Consider the following 21146-nt stretch of genomic DNA (forward strand, 5'->3'; position numbering starts at 1 on the left):
TAAATTTTCTTTGTGGGTTGTTTAGTTAGCCAAGTTAGGATGTGCACCAGAGGTTGTCTTTGTGATTTCTTTTATGATGTATATTTATTCCAAATATTATAATAAGCTTTTTAAGAATAAATAAATCTAAAAGAGCATTTATGAGTTTTTTTATGTGGTGCATTTATGTCTACTTGGGTTGGAAGAACCAACTTATTTTCGGGTTGCCTATTAAGGAACCGAGTTTGATCTTTGTGGGTGTTACGGTATGGGACACAACTGTGTTTTATGTACTTAGGAGAGGTTGTCTAGGTACATGTCTTTGGGAGTGGCTTGCAGTAGGGGTCCAGGACCCAAAGCAATCAGTGCTAGGGTAACCTACTGTAAGTTATGTAATAAGTGATAATCTAGTAATTAATAATTTGAGGAAACAAACTAAAAAGACAAGTTAGAGATATTTGCCTTGCCCATTCTTTGAGTGCTTGTATAGACTAAGGATGGGAATGGGATGATAGTATGACTGGTTTGTCTCATCTTCTTGAGAGGGTTCTCTGGTTTCGCATGTGTCACATTGAGGGTCTAAGGTTCAGAGTAACTAGTCTACAATAGCTCAATGCTTGAGGGTTCGGGGTCTAGTGAGAGACTAGTCTAGAGTAACTCAAGTAGTTTGACCATGTCATGACACTCCCTAGAATGTAGCCTGAGTCTCCTCTATAGATTTTGTTTGTACTTTTAGTGGTGTACTTATTGTTGGATGCATTTAATGTGTTTATTTACTTTCATTGATGGTGATTGGTGGTTTATGGATATTGTACTTTTGTCATGTGGTCCTTGACTTGAGGTGGATATCTTTCATTGACTTTATCTTATGATTTTGGTGATTTGATATATTCTTGGTATATGTATGATGTTTGTTATGTGATGTTGGTATTGGATTGAGTGTTTTTTCTTTTGGAGTATCTTATCTTCTTTAGTATGTGTTACCTTTGAGGTAGTTTTGGCTTTTAGGATTCTTATCCTAGGAATGCTTTATGTTTATTTAGCCATTTGTGGATCGTTCGTTATCTTCCCTACACGATGAGAGTGGAAGCCTGATTAGGTAACCACGTAGTTGGGAGGTAGTATCTTCCTACCATTTGAGTCTCCTCTATAGATTTTGTTTGTACCTTTAGTGGTGTACTTATTGTTGGATGCATTTAATGTGTTTATTTACTTTCATTGATGGTGATTGGTGGTTTATGGATATTGTACTTTTGTCATGTGGTCCTTGACTTGAGGTGGATATCTTTCATTGACTTTATCTTATGATTTTGGTGATTTGATATATTCTTGGTATATGTATGATGTTTGTTATGTGATGTTGGTATTGGATTGAGTGTTTTTTCTTTTGGAGTATCTTATCTTCTTTAGTATGTGTTACCTTTGAGGTAGTTTTGGCTTTTAGGATTCTTATCCTAGGAATGCTTTATGTTTATTTAGCCATTTGTGGATCGTTCGTTATCTTCCCTACACGATGAGAGTGGAAGCCTGATTAGGTAACCACGTAGTTGGGAGGTAGTATCTTCTTACCATTTGGGTCCCCCTCACATTTCTAGTTGTTGGATGTTCAGTGATGCAATTGTACCTTTATCATTCTTATTTCTTATCTCAAAGACTTCTTTGCAATTAATGTATATAAGTTAATATGTATTATGATGTATTGTATCTATTCTCACATACCCTGTGACATGTGCAATGGATGTTATTTATTGGATGTACTTTCATTGTATTAGTTATACTTATGCATTTTCTTAGGTGATTGTGTATCTGTTATTTCTTTATGTTCTGGAGACATTGTACTTGAAACTTAAACTAATTAATTTAAACTTCTTAAATGTGACTCAATGTAAAGAAACCCTTGAGGAATTGAAACTGTATTTGTAATTGCTTATGTGTATTTGATATGTATGTTCATATTACTTCCGCATTAATGTTATCTTGATGTTGTCAAATTTAAAAAAATTAAAATAGTTCATTAAACATTGCAACATAATAGGTTTATTTCTCTTGGATTCCGAGGTTGGGTGTTACAACACTCATTTTTCTCAGAAACAATTAAAGTAGAAGGAACAATATGACTTGTACAAAGATATAAGGTGCCCACTTTCATAGCTTTTGCTACTACAAGGGAACCTTTTGAAACCTTTCAATTTTTATCATTAAAAGTAACTATGCAACCCTCATCACCGAGTTGTCCTATTGAAATTAAACTCCTACTTAGTCTTGGAACATGTCTTACCTCATGTAGGAGGCAATGATTCCCATTCTGCAAATTAATCTTAACTTTTCCCTTTCCAACAATCTGACAGGGTTCATTATCCCCCAAATAAACAAACCCAAAATCCCCTTGGATATAATCAATAAAATAACTTCTATGGGGTATAACATGAAATGAAGCTCCAGAATCTAAAACCCAAGAATCATCAACACTTTCTAAAGAAAGAAGCAAAACATCCCCTTCGGATTTGTTACTTACCACATTTGTCTCCTTGTTCACTTCTGGTTTATCTCTTTCATTGTTCTTTTGAGTCCAACAATCTTTCTTCTTATGCCCTAATTTCCCACGGTACCAACAATCTCTTGGTCCTCTGGATTGAGACCTCTTTCCCTTTGATTTTCCCCTTGATTTCCCACAATTTCTAGAATTACTTCTTCTCTCAGTCATTCTGCCTCTGCTTTGTACATTTAAAACACTTCTTGATGTAGATCCACCTGAGGTTTTCCTATGAGTTTCCTCACTCAGAATAACACCAATCACATCATCAAATTTTAGGGTATTAGATCTAGAAATAGAATTAATCATAACCATTACCAATCGATTCCAACTTTCAGGCAAAGAACACAAAATCGAGAGAACCCTAATTTCTTCATCAAACTTAACATTCATAGAAGATAACTGATTAGTAACCGTATTAAACTCATTTAAATGATTTGCAACAAATCCACCTTTTTCCATCTTCATATTATTTAAATGCTTCATGAGAAATACCTTATTTTAAGCGAAGGGCTTTTCATACAACTTTGCTAGGGTTTGCATCAACTCTTCCATCGTCTTCGCTTTTGTAATATTGAATGTCACTGATGGTGCCAAGCATAATCAAATACTTCCAAGTGCCTTCTTGTCTAAAATTTCCCATTCCTCATCTGTCAAAGTTCCTTGTTTCTTGACTTTTCCTTCCAATGACCGCCATAAATCCTTTTGATAAATATAGTTCTCCATTTTCATTTTCCATAACCTAAAGTTCTGCCTATTAAACTTCTCAACCTTCAACTTACCCCCATCTGCCATCGCTCCCACTATACCGTGAGACTCCCACTCAACTGTGAGACCTTCTTGTAGACAAATAGCTAAGAAAAATGACAATAATCCAGGCTAATTTTTTTTTGACGACAATCTAGTTTTGATACCACTTGTTAGGATTAACTATGGACATAAATAACAATTACATCCAAATATAACCAATATCAGAAAATAATAAATCACATAGAAGAGAACACAAGATGACAAGATTTAACGTGGTTCACCCAATCCTTGGGCTATGTCCACCAAAATTTAACGAGTCAAATATTATTATTATCCAGTAATTACAACCTGATTACAATTCGTAATCCCTTACAACTCAATACCGCCACAAGAAGCAATTATCACACCTTATGAAATTCCTAACCCTAAGCCATTTTGTACAAGTATTTTTGCCGCTTTAGTGTTAAAATTAGTTACAACATGTTAGCCCAAAAATGCTGATAAATAGCCCCATTTTTTCTTTAAATTATGGAGTATGTACAATACTTCCCTGATCAGTCACCACGAACTAACAATCTCCCAGCTGGGGACTGACTAATTAGGCTCCACATTAGACAATAGGCACCATTGCTCTGCCTCTCCTCTTCACCATGGGTCTAGCTAGTCCCCTATTGTTGTTGCTCCTGATCCTACCTTTGCTTCTTGGTGGTCCTCTGCCACCAATGATAAGTGGTTTCCTTGGTTGGTGCTTGCACTTTCCCCCTCTCAGAGGGAAGAAGAAGAAGCAAAATAAAAAAATGATCATGATGGATGGTCTCTTATAGACCCATCTCCTAACCCCATTGATGTATGAGGTTTTGATGATAAATATGATGCTACTCCCTCGACTGGCACTGCTCTTGCAACTTAAGGGTTTTCATACTATTTTATTATGAATATTTGATATATTGAATTTTCTGACCTTAGCACTATATGACTTTCACAATATAATTCCTTATCCCCCAACTTTTTCTTTTGTAAATATGTAACTTAATATTTTAATCTAACAAAAAAAAAAAAACTATTCATAAAAAAATAAATTACTAAATTTATCTATATCAAGAGCTTTATCACTTTGTTATCTCTAAGTACAAATCTAACGCGCTCATGGTATTGACTTCATACAATTAAATATTCTATCTCTCATCCCTAAGCATGCAGAACTGTAATGCTTATTTTTTGTTTGCCTTCGTGAATGCGTATTCCATTTGATTACCATAGGTAAAGCTCAGGGAAAATTTATTTTGTTTCGATATTTTTTTTCTATCCGCCCATCTGCTTGAACGGGTCTTTTTAAGGTTGCGTGTTTTCCCCTTGTGAGAAGAGCAGGTCAATTCCGCTTATTTTTAATCCTTCAAAATTCCCATAGAAGACAATGCTCCTGGAATTACTTTTGATTTGATTTTTTTTTTAATGTTTCTCATTTACAGATTTGCAGCACGCAAAGAGAGAGGGCAATGGGGCAAGCATTTCGCAAATTATTCGACAATATCTTTGGAAACAAAGAAATGAGGGTAAGCTCCTTCCGCTCTTAGCAATTCCTCAAACCCCATTCTGAGAAAACTGTTGTTCATAGAAAATGGGGTATTATAGATTTTGAAAACCCAATTCGTCAAATTCGTATAAACTTTCCTATTATGAAAGCCTAGTGATCCCATACGGAGTTCAATTATTTGATATACCTGATTAGATCTGAAGTAAAACATTTTTCTTTTCTATTTTCTCTGTCTCTTTTTTTCTACCAAATTGTGCTTGTTTCTCGTGAGGTAAAGTACAATTACTGGTTTAAATTTATCTTTTAATTAGATCTTATCAATGGGACAGACTATACAGAACTTGATGCAATACGTCACTTAATATTCTACATTAAGATGCTATTGGGATATTCGGCCTTAGTTTTCTACTTAGAAAGGATTTTGCCTGAGCTCATCCCAATCGACAAGTTTGACTTTGCATTGTTATCTGGCTGTAATGCAGCGCACTCTTTTTATTTATGAAGTTAATAATGATAAGATTTTCACAGATCACTTCAAATTTGGTTTAAATATGTGTAAAATGTCACATAGAGATTCATTTTTCCCTTCACCAAGCTACATAATAACAATCAAGATCGAGGTGCATTTATTTTACTTAGTCAGTGCAAATTTTGCATTAAGGTTGTGTTCCAGTACCAAATATGTGGAAGATTATTTTAGTTGGAACAGGTTTGAGTTACAGTGCGACTCCCCAAGATGGTGTCTCTTCTTATGTGCCCATTACTAAAAGAAATATATTGGTCAAGGCTATAGATTGTCTTTAAAAGATGGTTTCTCTTTGGGAGTACTAGTAACTTGATCCAGGATGTGCTCTGGACCATGTTTGAAGACTAATAAATATGGGCAACGTTTGTATGTTCCTGAATTGAACTCATGCCGAAGGTTTGCTGGGAAGGGCCATGCTAGAATGTATCTGTTTTAAAGATTTATAGTTATAAATATTGCTCTAATGCACCTTATTATTATTATACCACAATTTTAAATGATATCTGGTGGAATTATAGGCTACTTGTTGCAGCGGGGAGATTTGGGCCTTGGTCACTCCCTTACCTGTGTAAAAAAAGTGGCGTTGAGGAAAGTGGGGGGCTACTGATACATCAATTTGGTCACAATTGATAGAAATTTTGTCTATTTAAAAAAATAAAAATAAAAAAAAGAAAGATTACGAACAGGAAAATTTAGAGTAGGGCATGCTTTATTTTTCTGCTCAAACCATTCAAATTGGGGAAAATATGATCCATTTTCCACAATTTTCTTTGTTTGGGTCTTAGGCTATAGTCCTATGGAGGAGAGCTACTTTGAATTTCTCTGGGTGCTGCTAAGAATTATCAGGACTTTATGTCAATCAGGTGATCTAGCAGGCATCGTAAAAGATCTAGTTTAAATTTTTTAGGAAGCTGGTGGACCAATGGAATTTTTAGCAGCAGGTATACTAGAAAACTGTACATGTCTTCTAATCAAAGTTGCCAGAAACTCCTCTGTCCCTCCTTGGGCATGCGTATCCCTGTATCTAATTTGGAAATGTATCTGGTATTGCCTGGAATCTGGATACATGTCGAATATTGTACCCACATCTACCTCAAAAAACTTGATTTTCCAAGTGTGCCAAATACTACGTGATTTGATTTTTTTAAAGATTTGACATAAATCTTCTTAAATTTAATTTAAAAAAGACTTTATTAATGCAATCTTTAAAAAAAAACAGTATAAACAAAAACTTGCACCAAATGAGAAAGACAAGTAAAATGTTTTTTTATTTGAGCAACACATTTTTTGGGGTTATTTTTTATGCAACTCTACTATTTTTGCATAAGTGTTAAATTAACTTATAAATATTTATCTCGCATTTAGGTGTCAAGACTCAATATTGAATTTGAAGTGACGAAAATCTCCTCTAATAACTTAGAAAACTGTCTTAAATATAAGTGTATGTGTTATTTATTAATGTCGTATCAATCTGTATCCATATTGGTGGTCTTAAAAAATGGCCGTATCCGTACCCAATACCATATCTGTATCTGATTTGAATAGGAACTGCAGATATGATTGCGAAAGGTTGTATCTCTTTCAAAGGATCAGAAACAATGAAGAGTTGCACTCTTTCAAAGGGTGCTAATGGTGAAAGGTTGTCTCTTAACAATAACAGATTTCCACAATCCATGATATTTTGATCTTGATAGATAAAAGGCTGAAGTCATTGAGAAACATATTATATCTCCGTTTCGTTAGCAGCAGAGGGTCAATGGAGAGATACCTCTGGTTTGGCTATTTACAGCTTAGTTTCATTCTTTTATACTCAAGTTGGAATTCTGAACCTTCTTGTATTAAGTAGTTAACTCTAATCCAAAGTATCTAATCTGCACAAAAACACAACGCCTTGGAAAGAAATTAGTGAATACATGTCCATCAAATGATTAATTGTATAATTTACTAGATAGGATAGATTGGAGAAATTTAAGATAATTGACCAAGAAGTATATGAACAAATTAACTTTAATGTTATGTCATTCACAAATAGACAAAATGGTTAAATTAAAGTAAATACAAATATTAGAAAATACGCTGATCCAAAAGTAGAAAATACGCTGATCCAAAAGCTAACAGAAAGTCTTATTTTCAAGAAGCATAAATACTTCTAAGAGTTTACAAAGAAAATTAATTCTCATGCCAAAATGCCCATGATTTTATCAATTTCTAAATCAGAATTAAGGAGATGGATTGTTGTCAGAATTAGAGATATCGTCATAGGGGTCACAAGGTTTCATTGATTCCAGGATAATATTGTCTACATCTTCCCATACCCCCACCCGGTCAGCTTCAATGAATCAATTGACCCAATCCATGGACGGAGGATATCATATATGAACAAAGTGAAACAAGAAATCCAGATTTCTTCTCGCCATCGGTAGCCATTTCTTAAGTCTTTGCTGATTCAGAGTAGTGAGAATAGGATATGCTGGGACAATTTTCTCGCAGTTCAAATTGCAGTCATAATGGCAAGGCCTAGGAATGGAGCGGTCCTCGGTAATACTTACTAAACTTTTTCCAGATTACCAATATACTCTTGTTTAAAGAGTCTCCTGCATAGAGTGGAATACAATATTTATCCATGAGTGTCATTTGTTTTCCACAATCCATTAGTAAAAATTGGTCGTACTTCTGGAATTTGATTGTGTTGTAAGTTTTTTGCATCAACGTTTCGGATCACACACAGTGATCCATCATCAGGATGAAGAGCTAGAGAAAAATAATGGATCACATTATTTTTCTCTAGCTCTTCATCCTGATGATGGATCACTGTGTGTGATCCGAAACGTTGATGCAAAAAACTTACAACACAATCAAATTCCAGAAGTACGACCAATTTTTAATATTTATCCAACTCTACCATATTCACCATGGCAACAAACATCAAAGTGATATCGCTGCTGATCTGATACTTATCCGTATTCATGACGAGTTCTCTACTGAGAATGCGATATACAGCCCAAATAGCCAAAAATTGAGTGGATAAAAGGATCTCCCTAATATGGTGACCTGTGATAGGGCCGTCAAAAACCTGTTGAATGGGCGGCCCGTGGAGTTTTATTAAGGTTTCCATTAGTGGCCTTGAGTTATTCAAGAAGCCAAGGATCGGTTAAATAGAATAGGCAGATGGAAGGGGAAAAGACACAACCACGAGACCGAATCAAAACTCTATTGAAACTGAGCAATTAAAAATCCCCTCATTAGTAACTGAAGGGATGCGACAGAAAGGTAATTAATTAAATCTGAGTAATCAATCTAAGTAATTATAGATAATAAAAGAGTACCTGATGACATTGGATACTTAGCCTAAAGCATTATGTTGTCCAATAAAATAAGAGGGAAGGGAGTTTAGATAATTAAAAGATTGATGGTAACGTGATTTAGCATATTCTGATCCATAATAAAACAGAGGAACTTTACTTAAAAAAGATTTAAGCATAACATAGATAGTTATCGTGCTATACTGAGAAAAAACTTAAAACTAAATGATATTCTAAAAAAACTTAAAACTAAATGATATTCTAACTGTGATTGGAGGATTAGAGTTATTCTTAGTATAGCCTTCCAATTTCAAACCAAATGTTAGATTATCATTATTCTGTTAGCCTTCCAATTTCAAACCAAATGTTAGATTATTATTATTCTGTGGATTAAGGTAGATATATTGCTTAAACAAAATTTGAATGCATAACACTTATCATTTAGACTTCAATATGCTCTGATAATCTAGATTGATCATCCCTGAATTCAGAAGTAAGTAAAATAAATGAGAAGAGAGAAGCGATACTTACCTATGCCATTTAAAAAGGAAGAAAAACATGCTTAGGATAGTAAACAAGAGAAATGGACCAAAGTAACCAGTTGAAGGATTAGAGACCTTAATCCTCATTACCAGAGCTGTTATTAAATCAAATTAAAGATGCAAGGAAACAATCAATTGGATAAACAAACACTGCTTCATACTAGAGTGTTGGAGAGCTGCAATAGAAGAGAGAAGGACCTATAGGAAAGAGTGAAAACTAGTACCAGGTGCAGATTAATCAATGAGAGAAATATAATAACCAAAAGCTTCTACCTATCTATAATGCTGTGGCCTAGTAATCTGGGAACTATCAGATGCCAGATTATCCAGGCCACACAATGTAGACAAAGGATAGAACATCTGGAAAGAGAAAGTGACAAAGCTAAACAGAAATACAATACTGATAAGAGAAAATGTATAATGAAGAAAGAGTATCAGGGGGATGTTGCTACGTTTGAACGCCCTATACAACACCTCCTTGATAAAAGTTCGAAGATGAAATCGACAAGCTTGAAGAGGGAGAATAAATAGTCACCAAAGACTAAAAATAGGGATAATAAATACTCGCAGTCAGAACGGAAACTAACAATTTCGACAGACCATAACCAGGGAGTGGGTGGAGAGAATAATAGAACCTCCGTTCTAGGAATACATAAATTAGAAACTGGGGGGGGGGGCGGGGGAAGCTAAAAAGAACACAAACTCTGAATGAGCTAAACAGAGGGATAAAAGCTAATATAAAATTTAAGAGAGCTTTTGCAGGTATACTATGAAAGTAGCCAGAGCTTATTAGAATCTTAAACCAGAGACAGTTATAGGCACACCTAACATCGAAGACCTATATTTAATCCTGCTTAAAAATTTTAGAAGCTCCAAGGAATACACCGGATAACCATGAGGGAAAACGAATTAAGAGAGCCCTTGAGAGAATAACTAGGTAGGAGTTATGATTAATCATGTTAAAAAGAATCTCGAGATCAAATTGAAACCAGTTACTTAAGAATGAAAAGCCTAATATTGTTGAACATAATGATTGCATAGAATAGATATACAAAACTTATAGGCTAGTTTCAGTTGCCAATCATGCTACCCATATTAAGATTCAAATACCATTGAAACATGGTTATATATCTAAATTAATCCCTGGCTTATGTTTACTGCAGAAAAACAAAGAAGTATCACATATGATTAATCATCATTCAAACTTGATAATAATCTCAGCAATAGACAATGTTAAATTACCTAAGATAATTACCAAAAGGAACTAGCTAAGTATGATTGAAAGATGATTAATGTAATTATGACTGTGATATCAAAACAATTGATTCAGTTTTAAAGTATTGTCAAAGAAGCCCACTAAATTACCAAACCTTGATAAAACATAGAAGCAACTGACACCATATTCAGAAGATTGCATATGAAACTGTTAAAGATGTCAACATAGAAAGCCAAACTTTAGATTTATATCAAACCAAGATGTCTCTGTACATGATACTGTCAGATACAAATTAGCCTGAAAGATTTAGTTATATCCAAAACAATACTAGGAGCAGAAACTACTTTGCTAGGATCTAATACATATTACAGAATATATTGGAAAGGTTTGGATTACAGATATAAAAAACACTGGATTATATTAACTGATCAGCAAAATCATAGGAGAGATAGCCAGGATGATCCTATCTTGTACTGTTGGGCGACGAACAATGATGAGCTCATCATCCATATCCTCGTCCAAAAAAATATTGCTAGCAGCGGCTGACGAAGTTGCCCGATCGTTCCTCCTTGTCCTGCTTAACTTTTTGAGATTAGGGAGGCTAAATTTAAACTTATTGTGGTCGCTGAGTTCTAGGGTCGGCGAGATGTTTAGTTTCGCCTTTTTGAAGAAGGATTCAATCCAATGACTATTATCCTCTTTGATAATATTACACCATCTAAGAAGGAATTGAATGTTGGCTTCGATTTTTGGCCATACTTACTCAAATGCAGGGGGATCCCTGATGGAGAGGATTGGATGCTTGGGGACTTTGGCATGTTTAAGACTACCTATTGGCAGTCCATATAGGCTTCAGGATACGAGATTTCCAAACTGCTATTAACATTGAACACCGCGTTATGCAATCCTTTCAACCATGTCTGAATAACAATGGATTCAACAAGCTTAACCGTATCCCACTGGTTGACTCTAGCACGTAGGAGACAGGCAATAAAGCAACCTATAACTTCACTACTGGATCTCCAAGAGTGACTAAGTGTTTTTAACCTATAGTTCTTACAACCATCCAGGTAATGTCATCTACGTTTTTGAGGATTGTACTCCATCTTCCAGGCTTGATAGTGCCAAGGAAAGCCATAGTCCTATCTTCATGTGAATGGAATAGGATGATCACAGTATCCATGTTGGACAAAGGAGAGTCTACTAAGTTCGAGAAAGGACACCTAGTTACAGGGTAAATCACAAAAGAACAACAAACAATGAACACTTGTTCCACATAAAACAATAAGAGGGATAAAAGGAGACACCTAACTGCTCGAAGATTCTAGAGAGTTCAGGAAGAAACTAGAAAAGGCTTCCGAAAGGACACCAGAGCTAAAGCAGTCATGAGGAGAAGGGAGGGGAAAACAATTAAACCCAGTGAATAAGCTAGGAGAACTTATAAAATAATGATGGTGATATCAGAACATAAGACAATCAAATTTAACTATGAGTAAATATATATTGTTAATTAAAAATTCAATATACTTTGAAGAGCCGAAGATATATGTTTGATATCACTTAACACACCATATACAAAATTCCATTCTTATGAAACAAAGATGCATGATAATATCGGGCTAGGCTACTGCTGACTATCTGAGGGTAAAACATACTACTAGTATCTTTTCAATAAGCTAAACTGGTGATATTTAAGAATATGAATGCAACCTATACATGCCAATTCAACTTTACATGGTTAAAGCATGCAAAGGCTCTGATCTAAATTGATTACCACATCTACTTGGAATAATTGATTTGCCTACTCGAGATTAACATTACTTAATGTATGTTCCGAATAAAATTATTAAGGTGAAAAGCTATATAAATATCTGTCCAAGTCTTTGTAAAATAATGTAGAATTTGACTTACTCAGGTACCATAATTGCAAGTTGGTCATGAGACGTGCAATTATTGCTTAAAAACTGACTACTACACTAGCAAAGGAAAAACTAGAATAAAGTTATAGCCTAGGGGTAGGATGCAAAGGGATTGCTTAGAAGGGCTTGAGAAGGAAATTGAGAAGATCTAACAAAGCTTGGTATATTTATGAACCAATGCTCAATTAATTGATAGGGATACTGTTAATAAGTGTAGATATTGAATTGATTTCTTTGATTAAAATTTACTAATATCAGATTGGTATTTGAGAGTTATGCTCAATAAAATCAAAGCCATCCACTCCTCTGTTGGCCAAATCATCAGCCACTATATTCCCTTCACAATATATATGTTTGAATTCGCGATCTTTGAAAGTTTTTAAAAGTTCTAATGCTATATCAATAAAGGACTGGATCTTCCAATTGGGGGTCTTACTTACCCTAAGTGCATCGATAATAATCTGGGAATCACCCTCAATTTCTAACTTTTTGATGCCAAAAGCTTTGCTAAACTTTAAACCTTCTATTAGGGCCATAATTTCGGCAATAGTATTAGTAGTTTCAATTAAAGGTTTTGCCAATTTAGCTACTTCTCGCACATGGCTATGGATTATGCAACCTATACCTGCTTTTCCTGGGTTCTTTGTGGATGCTCGGTCAAAATTAGGCTTATACCAACTTGGCTTAGGAGGTATAATACTAGCTTATACCAAGTTGAGGAGGTATAATTAGACCAAACCAATTATTTCGAATGATACCATCCATAATAGGAAAGATTCCTTCGTAATGGTTTTTATTGCGGATCCTATTTTTCAAGGTTTCTATAATGCTAGCTTCTATTTTATTACCAAACAGTTTTGCTAGCATTTCCTTATCTTGAAAAATGTGTCAATTATGTTCTTTCCAAAGTTCCTATACAACTATTGAGGGAGCATTCATCCAAATTTTTTTGATATAATCTTTTATGGACCAATGTCGGCCACTGTTTTAAGTGCTCATTTAAATTGTAGTGAAAAACCGTTTGCCATTTTGATTTAGAGCTTGTCTAACCAACATTCTTTTGCACAAGGATAGTTAAGTAGGATATGCTCAATTGATTTCTCTTCCTTTTTGTATAATACACATCTTGATGGTCCTTCGAAGCCCAATATCTTAAACCATTTAGCTGTAAGAATTCTTTTGTGTAATGCCACCCATAGAAAGGTGCCTGCTTTAGGGGAACAATACTTATCCCAGCAAAGCTGAATGGGGAGGGTCGATACATTAAGGTTTATGGAAGAGGCAATCTGATCGTACCCTTTTTTAACTTTATAGGCTCCATCTTTAGAACCGACCCAAATTAATTTATCGATCAATTTTTAGTAGTAAATTGTCTTTTTGAGAGAGTTTCCAAAAAGATTTTCCTATGTTCCTCAGATAATGGGATATTATCCAATGCCTTGTACTCCTAGCCTAAAGTAGAGCTATTGTTGTCTTTGACTATGTTATCCCTAAGCTTCTTACCTCTATATACGACTAGCATAGATTTGCTGGTTTGGTTTAAACCTAATGAATCCATAGGTTCGTATCCAGCCCATGAATCCTCCCAAGAGAGGGCTGAGTCCCCATTGTTGATATCCCAAGATAACTTTTCATTAGTGATAGGAATGCATGAATTTATAAAGTTCCAAATTCTGGAACCATTGGGGGGTGATTACGAGCTTTGAATAAATTAATAGGTTATGCATTTATCACTTATTTAAGTTATTTATTAAGGAGAATTGGGGTCCACTTCTTGTTGGGTTCTTCAAAGATTTTCCACACAAGTTTAGCTCCTCGAGCTAAAGTTTGCCACATAAGATTCTTAATGCCTAAGCCATCATTTTTTAACGATTTACAGATATTTTCCCATTTGATTAGGGCAATTTTTTAATTTTTCGATGTACCTAACCAATTTTTTTTTTTTCTAATTTTAGAATCTAATTTATTCTTATTGGTGTTATTGAGGGGTAAGATTGACATTTGGTAAGTGGGAATAGCAGTTAGAACTCACTTAATCATAGTAGTCCTCCCTGCATTAGACAACCATTTGCCTTTCCAGCAGTCCACCTTATGATGGATCTTGGTGAAAATATTACTCCATAATTTATTGCTCCTAACTCCATTATCTAAAGGAATCCCTAAATATTTATAAGGGAAATTACTTGCTCTAAACCCCAGAGTATTACAGATTTCAGTCTCAATTTCTGATTTTGTGTTTATGAAGTAAATTGCTGATTTCTCAGCATTCACTTTTTGATCATACGCTTCCATATAATTGTTTAGGATGAGTTGAAATGGCAGTGCTTCTTCTTTAGTACTTCAACTTGGGAGGATTGTGTCATTAGCAAATTGTTGATGAGTAATATTCAGTGTGTTTTCTGTAATCTTGACACCTTTGATTCTCCCATCAATGTGAGCTTTATGGATAGAACAACCTAAGGCTTCACAATTACAAAGAGAATGGTGAGATAGGGTCACCTTGCCTTTTACCATTTGATGTACTTAAAAAACCTTCAGGGTTTCCGCTAATCAAAATTGATACTTTTGGGGTTGAGATACAATTAAAGATGATATTAATCCAATTTTTGGAAAAGCCAAATGCTTCTAGACATTCACACAAAAATCTCCAGTTGACTTTATCATATGCTTTTTGAATATCTAATTTGATCAGCATACATGAGTCTTTATTGGATTGGGTGGTATGGATGATCTCGAGCAATAATCCCTTCGAGTATGGACCTATTTGTTACAAATCGTATTTATTCCTCCAAAATAATTTTAGGCAATACAACTTTCATTCTGTTGGCTAAGACATTCAATAAGATTTTGTAAATTGTGTTACACAATGCAATTGGTCTAAAGTCACCTATAGTGTTACAATTGAATTTTTTAGGAATTTTAAGTAGCAAAAGTGTTGTTGATCTTTGATACTAGGGAACTAGAGTTTCTTGTAGCTTCTATTACCTCATGTAACTCCTTACCTATGATATCCCAACATTTGTGGGAAAACATTGGATTAAAACCATTTGGGCTGGGAGCTTTGTCTGGATGCTTTTGGAATTTGTAGTCTTGACTTATTCTAATGTGTTTTTTTTGGATCGGTAATAGGCCAAAGCCATGGTTAATTATCATTATTTATTGTAATTAATTTTTATAATTATAAGTTAAGCTCAAGTAGACTCAAACCCAAGACCTCTTAGATAAGAGGCTCACAATTTACCTTTGTGTTTTAGGCTCTTGCCTAAACTTCTTCTAATGTTATTACACTATTCAACTGTTTATTGTCGTCTATTGTAATAAGAGTAGGGATAGACAAGAGCATATCTTTTTGGGCTGAAAAAGCTGATTGCTTGCATTCATTGTATATGCTAAGATAGTAACTAACTATTTCATTTGAAATATCCTCCGGTTTTTCTAGAGTTACACCTTTACTGTTGTTGAGTTTTGTTTTTTAATTAATGGTTTTTATGTTTTTTGTGCTGTTATGGAAAAACATTGTGTTCCCGTCTCCATTTGCGAACCAAGACTCTCGAGTTTTTTGTTTCCAAAAGATTTCTTCTTTGGATAGAATTTCCTCTAGGTTAGTAACTTTTTTTCTTCCATGTAGCTCTCATTGTTCATACCTTCTTCAATAATAGTATCATTAAGGATAGCCAATTTTTGCTCAATTAGAAATTTTCCTTGAAAATATTATTGAAGTGCTCTTTATTCCATTTTGCTAGATTGAGCTTTACCTTTTTTAATTTAGATATGAATTGAAACATTTTTGATCCTTCAACATAAGTCTCATTCCTCCAAGTTTCAATTGAATCGTAAAAATCCTTATGTTTGAGCCACATGTTTTCAAACCTAAAGGGATGTTTGGAGAATTTAAAGGTTCTGATATATTTAACCTCATTGGGAAATGATTAGAACGTGAAAGAGTTAATATTTCAGCTTCTAAATCATATACAAAAGAAGAAAGATCTTCCTGAAGTAGAAATCTATCCAATTTCTCAGATATGTTGTTGAAGTCTTTTCTTCTATTAGTCCAAGTGTAGGCTCCATTCTTAGTCTTGATTTCCACTAAATTGTTAAAAGCTACTGACTAACTAAAATGAATTTTGTGATTGTGCCATATGGTTACTGCCTCCTTTTCTTACACTTAAGTCTAAAATGGTGTTGAAGTCCCCACCTAAGATAAGAGTTTCCCGGGGGTTTGAAGAGATAAAATTGCTAATTTGGTTCCAAACAATAGTTTTATCAGTATTACTTGTAGGACCATATACATTAATAATGGTGAAGGAAAGATTTTTGTTGACACTTCTCACTTTAGCATTCATCCAATTAGAGTTAATATCTATATAATCTAAATTAGGCTTCCTAGGGTTCCAAAATAAGGCTAATCCTCCAGAGGCACCTTGAGATTGGACCCAGGGGGATTGCCAAATTCCCATAGTAACACTAGGATGCATCCTCGCCCTTTTCCCCAATGCACCCAAGATGGGGACGCACCCAGAACGGGGGGACGACATTCCTGCATCCCTAGCAGTGCCACCATTCAGCCGCTGTTTCGGCAAGGACAGGGGGACATCTTCGTGTCCCTTAAGGGTACGAGGGGGTGGGAACAAGTCCCCTATAGGGATGGGGGGATGGGAACAACTCCCCTGACCCCTCCAGGGGATGACTGAGTTCATTCAAAAAAAACTAAAGATGTTTTAATATTCTATTGGGCGTATTGAATATCTTATCATGTTGCCCAATGTAATCATCTTGATGACGAGATACTCATAATTTTGATATCTATGACTTTTGTTATTTAATATTTATATAATAGAAGTTAGAACTCTTTCATTTGCTCAATTGAGTGTTTAAAATTTTGATATTTATTTTTCAAAGTTCTACTTTCACGTTCAATGTTGAAGAGTCAAGTAATTAAATTTAATCATTTTAGTAAATTAGTATTTTGCATCTTTATATCTTATATTGTTATACATCTTTTCATAATTGGCATTTTAAGTATCATATATATAGTATATACTATATACCCCCCCCGTCCCCCGCCACTGTCCCCAAGTTGAAGCCCCTTTGTCCCCCCGTCCCCACGTCCTCCAAGCCGGTGTAACTATGCAAATTCCTAATCTTTTAATGAATTTTTCAATTTCTAACTGATCCAGTTTGGTTTCTTGAATAAGGATTATATCTGAGCAAAATGTTTTCAGACTTCTTTTAAGAAGTCTCAGCTTGTTAGGGGCATTTATTCCCCTAACGTTCCACATAGAGATTTTCATTTGCAAGTGGGAGGGTACTTCCCCCTGCCACACTCGCCCTCCCTACATAAAACAAATCAGTAAGTTTTGATTGGTTCTCAGCCATACCATCTTTAGCCCTAAGCTCATTAAATGGTTTCCTGCCCTTTTTCCTCTTCTATCTTTTGATCAGTTTAGGGTTTTCTAAACCTTCTATATTAACTGCCAAACCTAATTTAACTAAAGGTATAGAATCTGTGGCTGCATAATGCTCAGCTGGTTCTAGATCTATTTCATTTTTTAAAGCATCCCCAATTGATTCATGAAATTCATCTATAATAGGATCTGAAGCTATCAGCTGATGGCAACCTTCACCTTCCTGGTCTCGATTTTGATGGCAATCTAAGATACCCTCCCCTAATTCTTCAACCTATTCATTTTTATTATCATGAATCAAGTCTAGGTGATCTGTAAACAAGTTTTTAACTTCAGGTGGTATATTATTTTTAGGTAGATTTAAGGAAAGTTGTTTTTGGAATAAATGGCAATCTGAGAGTTGTTCACAAACTTCTCCATGGACTGCCGCAATATCATTCATCAAATTGTTAAGAATTAACATATTGTGTTCAACTTTGTTTATAAAGATGTTTAAATTTTGTATATCTTTAAATTTATGATTTAAGCATTCTTCCTCAGTATGATGAACCTTATTATCAGATTGGTTCAATTACAAATCAAATTGAGAGAGGTTGACCACAGGTTCTTCCTCAGACCTATTGATCATGTCAACTGGAGAGGAACCTTAGGCAGGTTTGAGTTAATTCTATAAAGTTCCTATCCATTCATTGTTGTTTCTAAAATTTCTTCCTTCTCTAAATTGTCATGGCTATATGCTCTGTTCTTGACTATGGATACTGAACCTTGGTCTGATTCTACTTTCTTGTTACCAGAATGAATAGAAAGCGAGTGAAAATTGAAGACATTAGAGTTGGGGATTAGGCTAGGATCTGAAGAAATAAACTGAGGATTGGAAGGATGTTGGTTATGGTCAAGGGGCAAGAAAGGAATGGTGGTGGGTTGGTAGGAAGGATCAGGGGAGCAACTAGGGGTAGAAGGGTAAACGGTGGGACAAGGTGGAGTCTGATTATTGACATTAAGAGGCGGTGGAGAGGAAATCGGTTGAACCAAAGGAGACAAAGATTAGGACGCATCAATGGTAGATGTATGAGTATTACCAATATTAACCTGGGTTGCTTAAACTGACAGGGGTCTAGGAATTGGATTTGAGGGGGTTTCGCCGTCCTCGAGCTCCTCTATGCTATTATCCGATTCAAAACAGAAGCCTCCATTGTCTAAAAACTTAACGACAGGGCTTGTTATGCTTGATATAAGATTACAAACCCTTACGGTTCTCATAGAAAGCTTCTGTAATTTTTTGTTCTATAAAGGAGATTTTAGAGTTAATAGGACCCTCATAGATTGAAGGGAAAAGGTTGTATAGCTAATTATTAGTGATCAATTTGATGGGTTTCAAAGTTCTTTCCTTTGGGAGTTCTACCACAATAAGTACATCATTTGTAAGAGTGAAATCAGCTATGATGCCTTTAAATCTACCTGATGTATTGCCAATTTGAGAGAGAATCTGGTAGTGAAGAAGTTCGGCTGGGATGTTAGGGATTCTGATCCATCTAAAGATATGGGAAAGAGGGGCCTGAAAAGGGTCAAAATTTGGTTTCCAAGCAAAAAATGAAATAGCAAAAAACCTTTACAACACAGAGCAGGACCATAAAGAAATTGATCTCTAAGCTGCTGTGAGCAGCTTTCCACAAAAATGAATTTATTGGAGGTTTTAGAGATACTTACCTGCTTACCATACCTTGACTTAAACCAAATTGCAATATCAAAATCCAAAAGGTGGCCGGCACCCCAAAATGCATAAAGTCCATTTGCCTTACATCGATCCCATTGCATATCTAAACAATTGTTGCTTGAAATAATGTAATCATATTCTCGCTCAGCGTTGCTTCAAATCCGTGAATCAAGGAAGCCATCTTCTTTCACTTGGGAATTGCTTTTATTTAAAAGCCCTAGTTTTTTTGCATTAGCGCTTATCGTGGGTTTGGGAGCAATTTTAACTTTGTCGACCACCAGGGTTCTCTGTGGAGATACTTTGAGAGTGTCGTTAACCCATTTATTTTCTGCCTTGCAATTGCTCGGCTTTTTAAATTGTTTTGATCAAAGATTTCTTGTATGAGGATACCGTTGGATGTTACCACACAACAATGCCCATTTCGAAGAATTGCGATTGATGATAGTATATTTAGTGCTTAGAAAATGCAGCTTAGAAGAATAGGATTCAAGGCCTTCCTGAGACTTTGTCCGGAACTGGTTTGAATTGCTAACAGCATTAGGGGATTTTCACCAGAACACAGGGCGCGATCTGGTTTAGGGCCTTCATTAATTGAAGAATGGCAGAAATCTGCATTCAGGATATCAAAGGTATTTGAGACCTTGATAGAATAAATGGTCTTGTCATAATAGTTCTTCCCTGAATTTTTGACTTAGTGTGGTTGGTCGATCGCACTGCTCTACTTTTTCACGTTGCGAGCCATGTAATTTAATTTACAGGTTTACATATTTGAATTTATTTTTTACATTTTATGTTTTCTCCTTTATGGCTTTAATGTTTCCACAATCCATGATATTATATTCATGCTTCTGGGTAAGATTGTCTATGAGTTTATTAGCATCGACATCCAATGATCCATCATCAGGATGAGAGAGCTAAGAATGTAAGATTGAACCACTTGAGAATAGCGATGATTGATAGTTTGAGTCAGGAACAGCACCCTTACTCTACTTACCAATGGGTTGGGCGGAGTTGAGCTTCAACGCGCCTCCCTCCCTTGCTATCTATAGTAGGGGGGTAAAGAGATAATAGGAAGCACCCAGACTAAATAAAAAGAAAAACCATTTAGGCCGTCTCTCGCCAAAGAGCATTTATGATGAGAAGGTGTGACCTCCCCCTCACATTAAGATATATAAAGGGAAGAATTAGAGAATTAGATTAAAAACTACTTCTAGCTATCATCAAAGGGCTGAAGATTAAATAATCAAGATTTAAGGATATATTCAGTTCAGACTGATACTCTGAGACGTGGTGTCAGTAAGGATTACCATGTTAAAACTATTGACTGTTACTGTATGTTCAGTATTCTGGTGTTTATGAAGTATAGTTATGAATAAATAAGGTATATGAGGTTTATCAAGAAAGATAAATGGTTAGAATCTATATATCTATATGTTTGAGATTGAATCCTGCTACTACTCAGTACCTGAAGAGGAAGGGACTGAAGTGTTTCCAAGGAGGGGCAGTCTAAATCCAGCCAATAGGTTGATTCCCAAGATAGGGTAGGGATCAATATCCCTTGAACCTTGAGGGTATGATCCCAAGATAGGATAAGGGCTTGGATCTATAAACTTTGAGGGAGCCTATTGTGCCTGGTGTCTAAGTGCTTTGGTTACATCATATCTTCTTCCTTCTCAAACTGAGGTAGTAGTAAGTTCAGCATTGACATTTAAACATTAAGAATTAT

General features: G+C 35.2%; 1 protein-coding gene across 3 annotated transcripts in view; it reads left to right on the forward strand.

Annotated features, from left to right (window-relative positions):
- The first annotated feature begins 4460 nt into the window (after positions 1 to 4460).
- The window catches only part of LOC149541452 (ADP-ribosylation factor-like), a 38356-nt gene continuing 21670 nt past the window's right edge, over positions 4461 to 21146 (forward strand). Inside the window, exons 1-2 of one of the 3 annotated variants that reach the window (XM_089796707.1) lie at positions 4461 to 4630; positions 4732 to 4815. In XM_089796707.1, coding sequence (XP_089652833.1) covers positions 4759 to 4815 — 57 coding nt within the window. In that variant the 5' untranslated portion in view covers positions 4461 to 4630; positions 4732 to 4758. The remainder of the gene's footprint in view (positions 4631 to 4731; positions 4816 to 21146) is intronic. The other 2 variants (XM_089796710.1, XM_089796708.1) reach the window with 2 other exon arrangements.

Source organism: Cupressus sempervirens, chromosome 8, assembly GCF_028749045.1.
Source record: "Cupressus sempervirens isolate cs-2001-9-10 chromosome 8, ASM2874904v1, whole genome shotgun sequence".
Taxonomy (NCBI): Eukaryota; Viridiplantae; Streptophyta; class Pinopsida; order Cupressales; family Cupressaceae; genus Cupressus; species Cupressus sempervirens.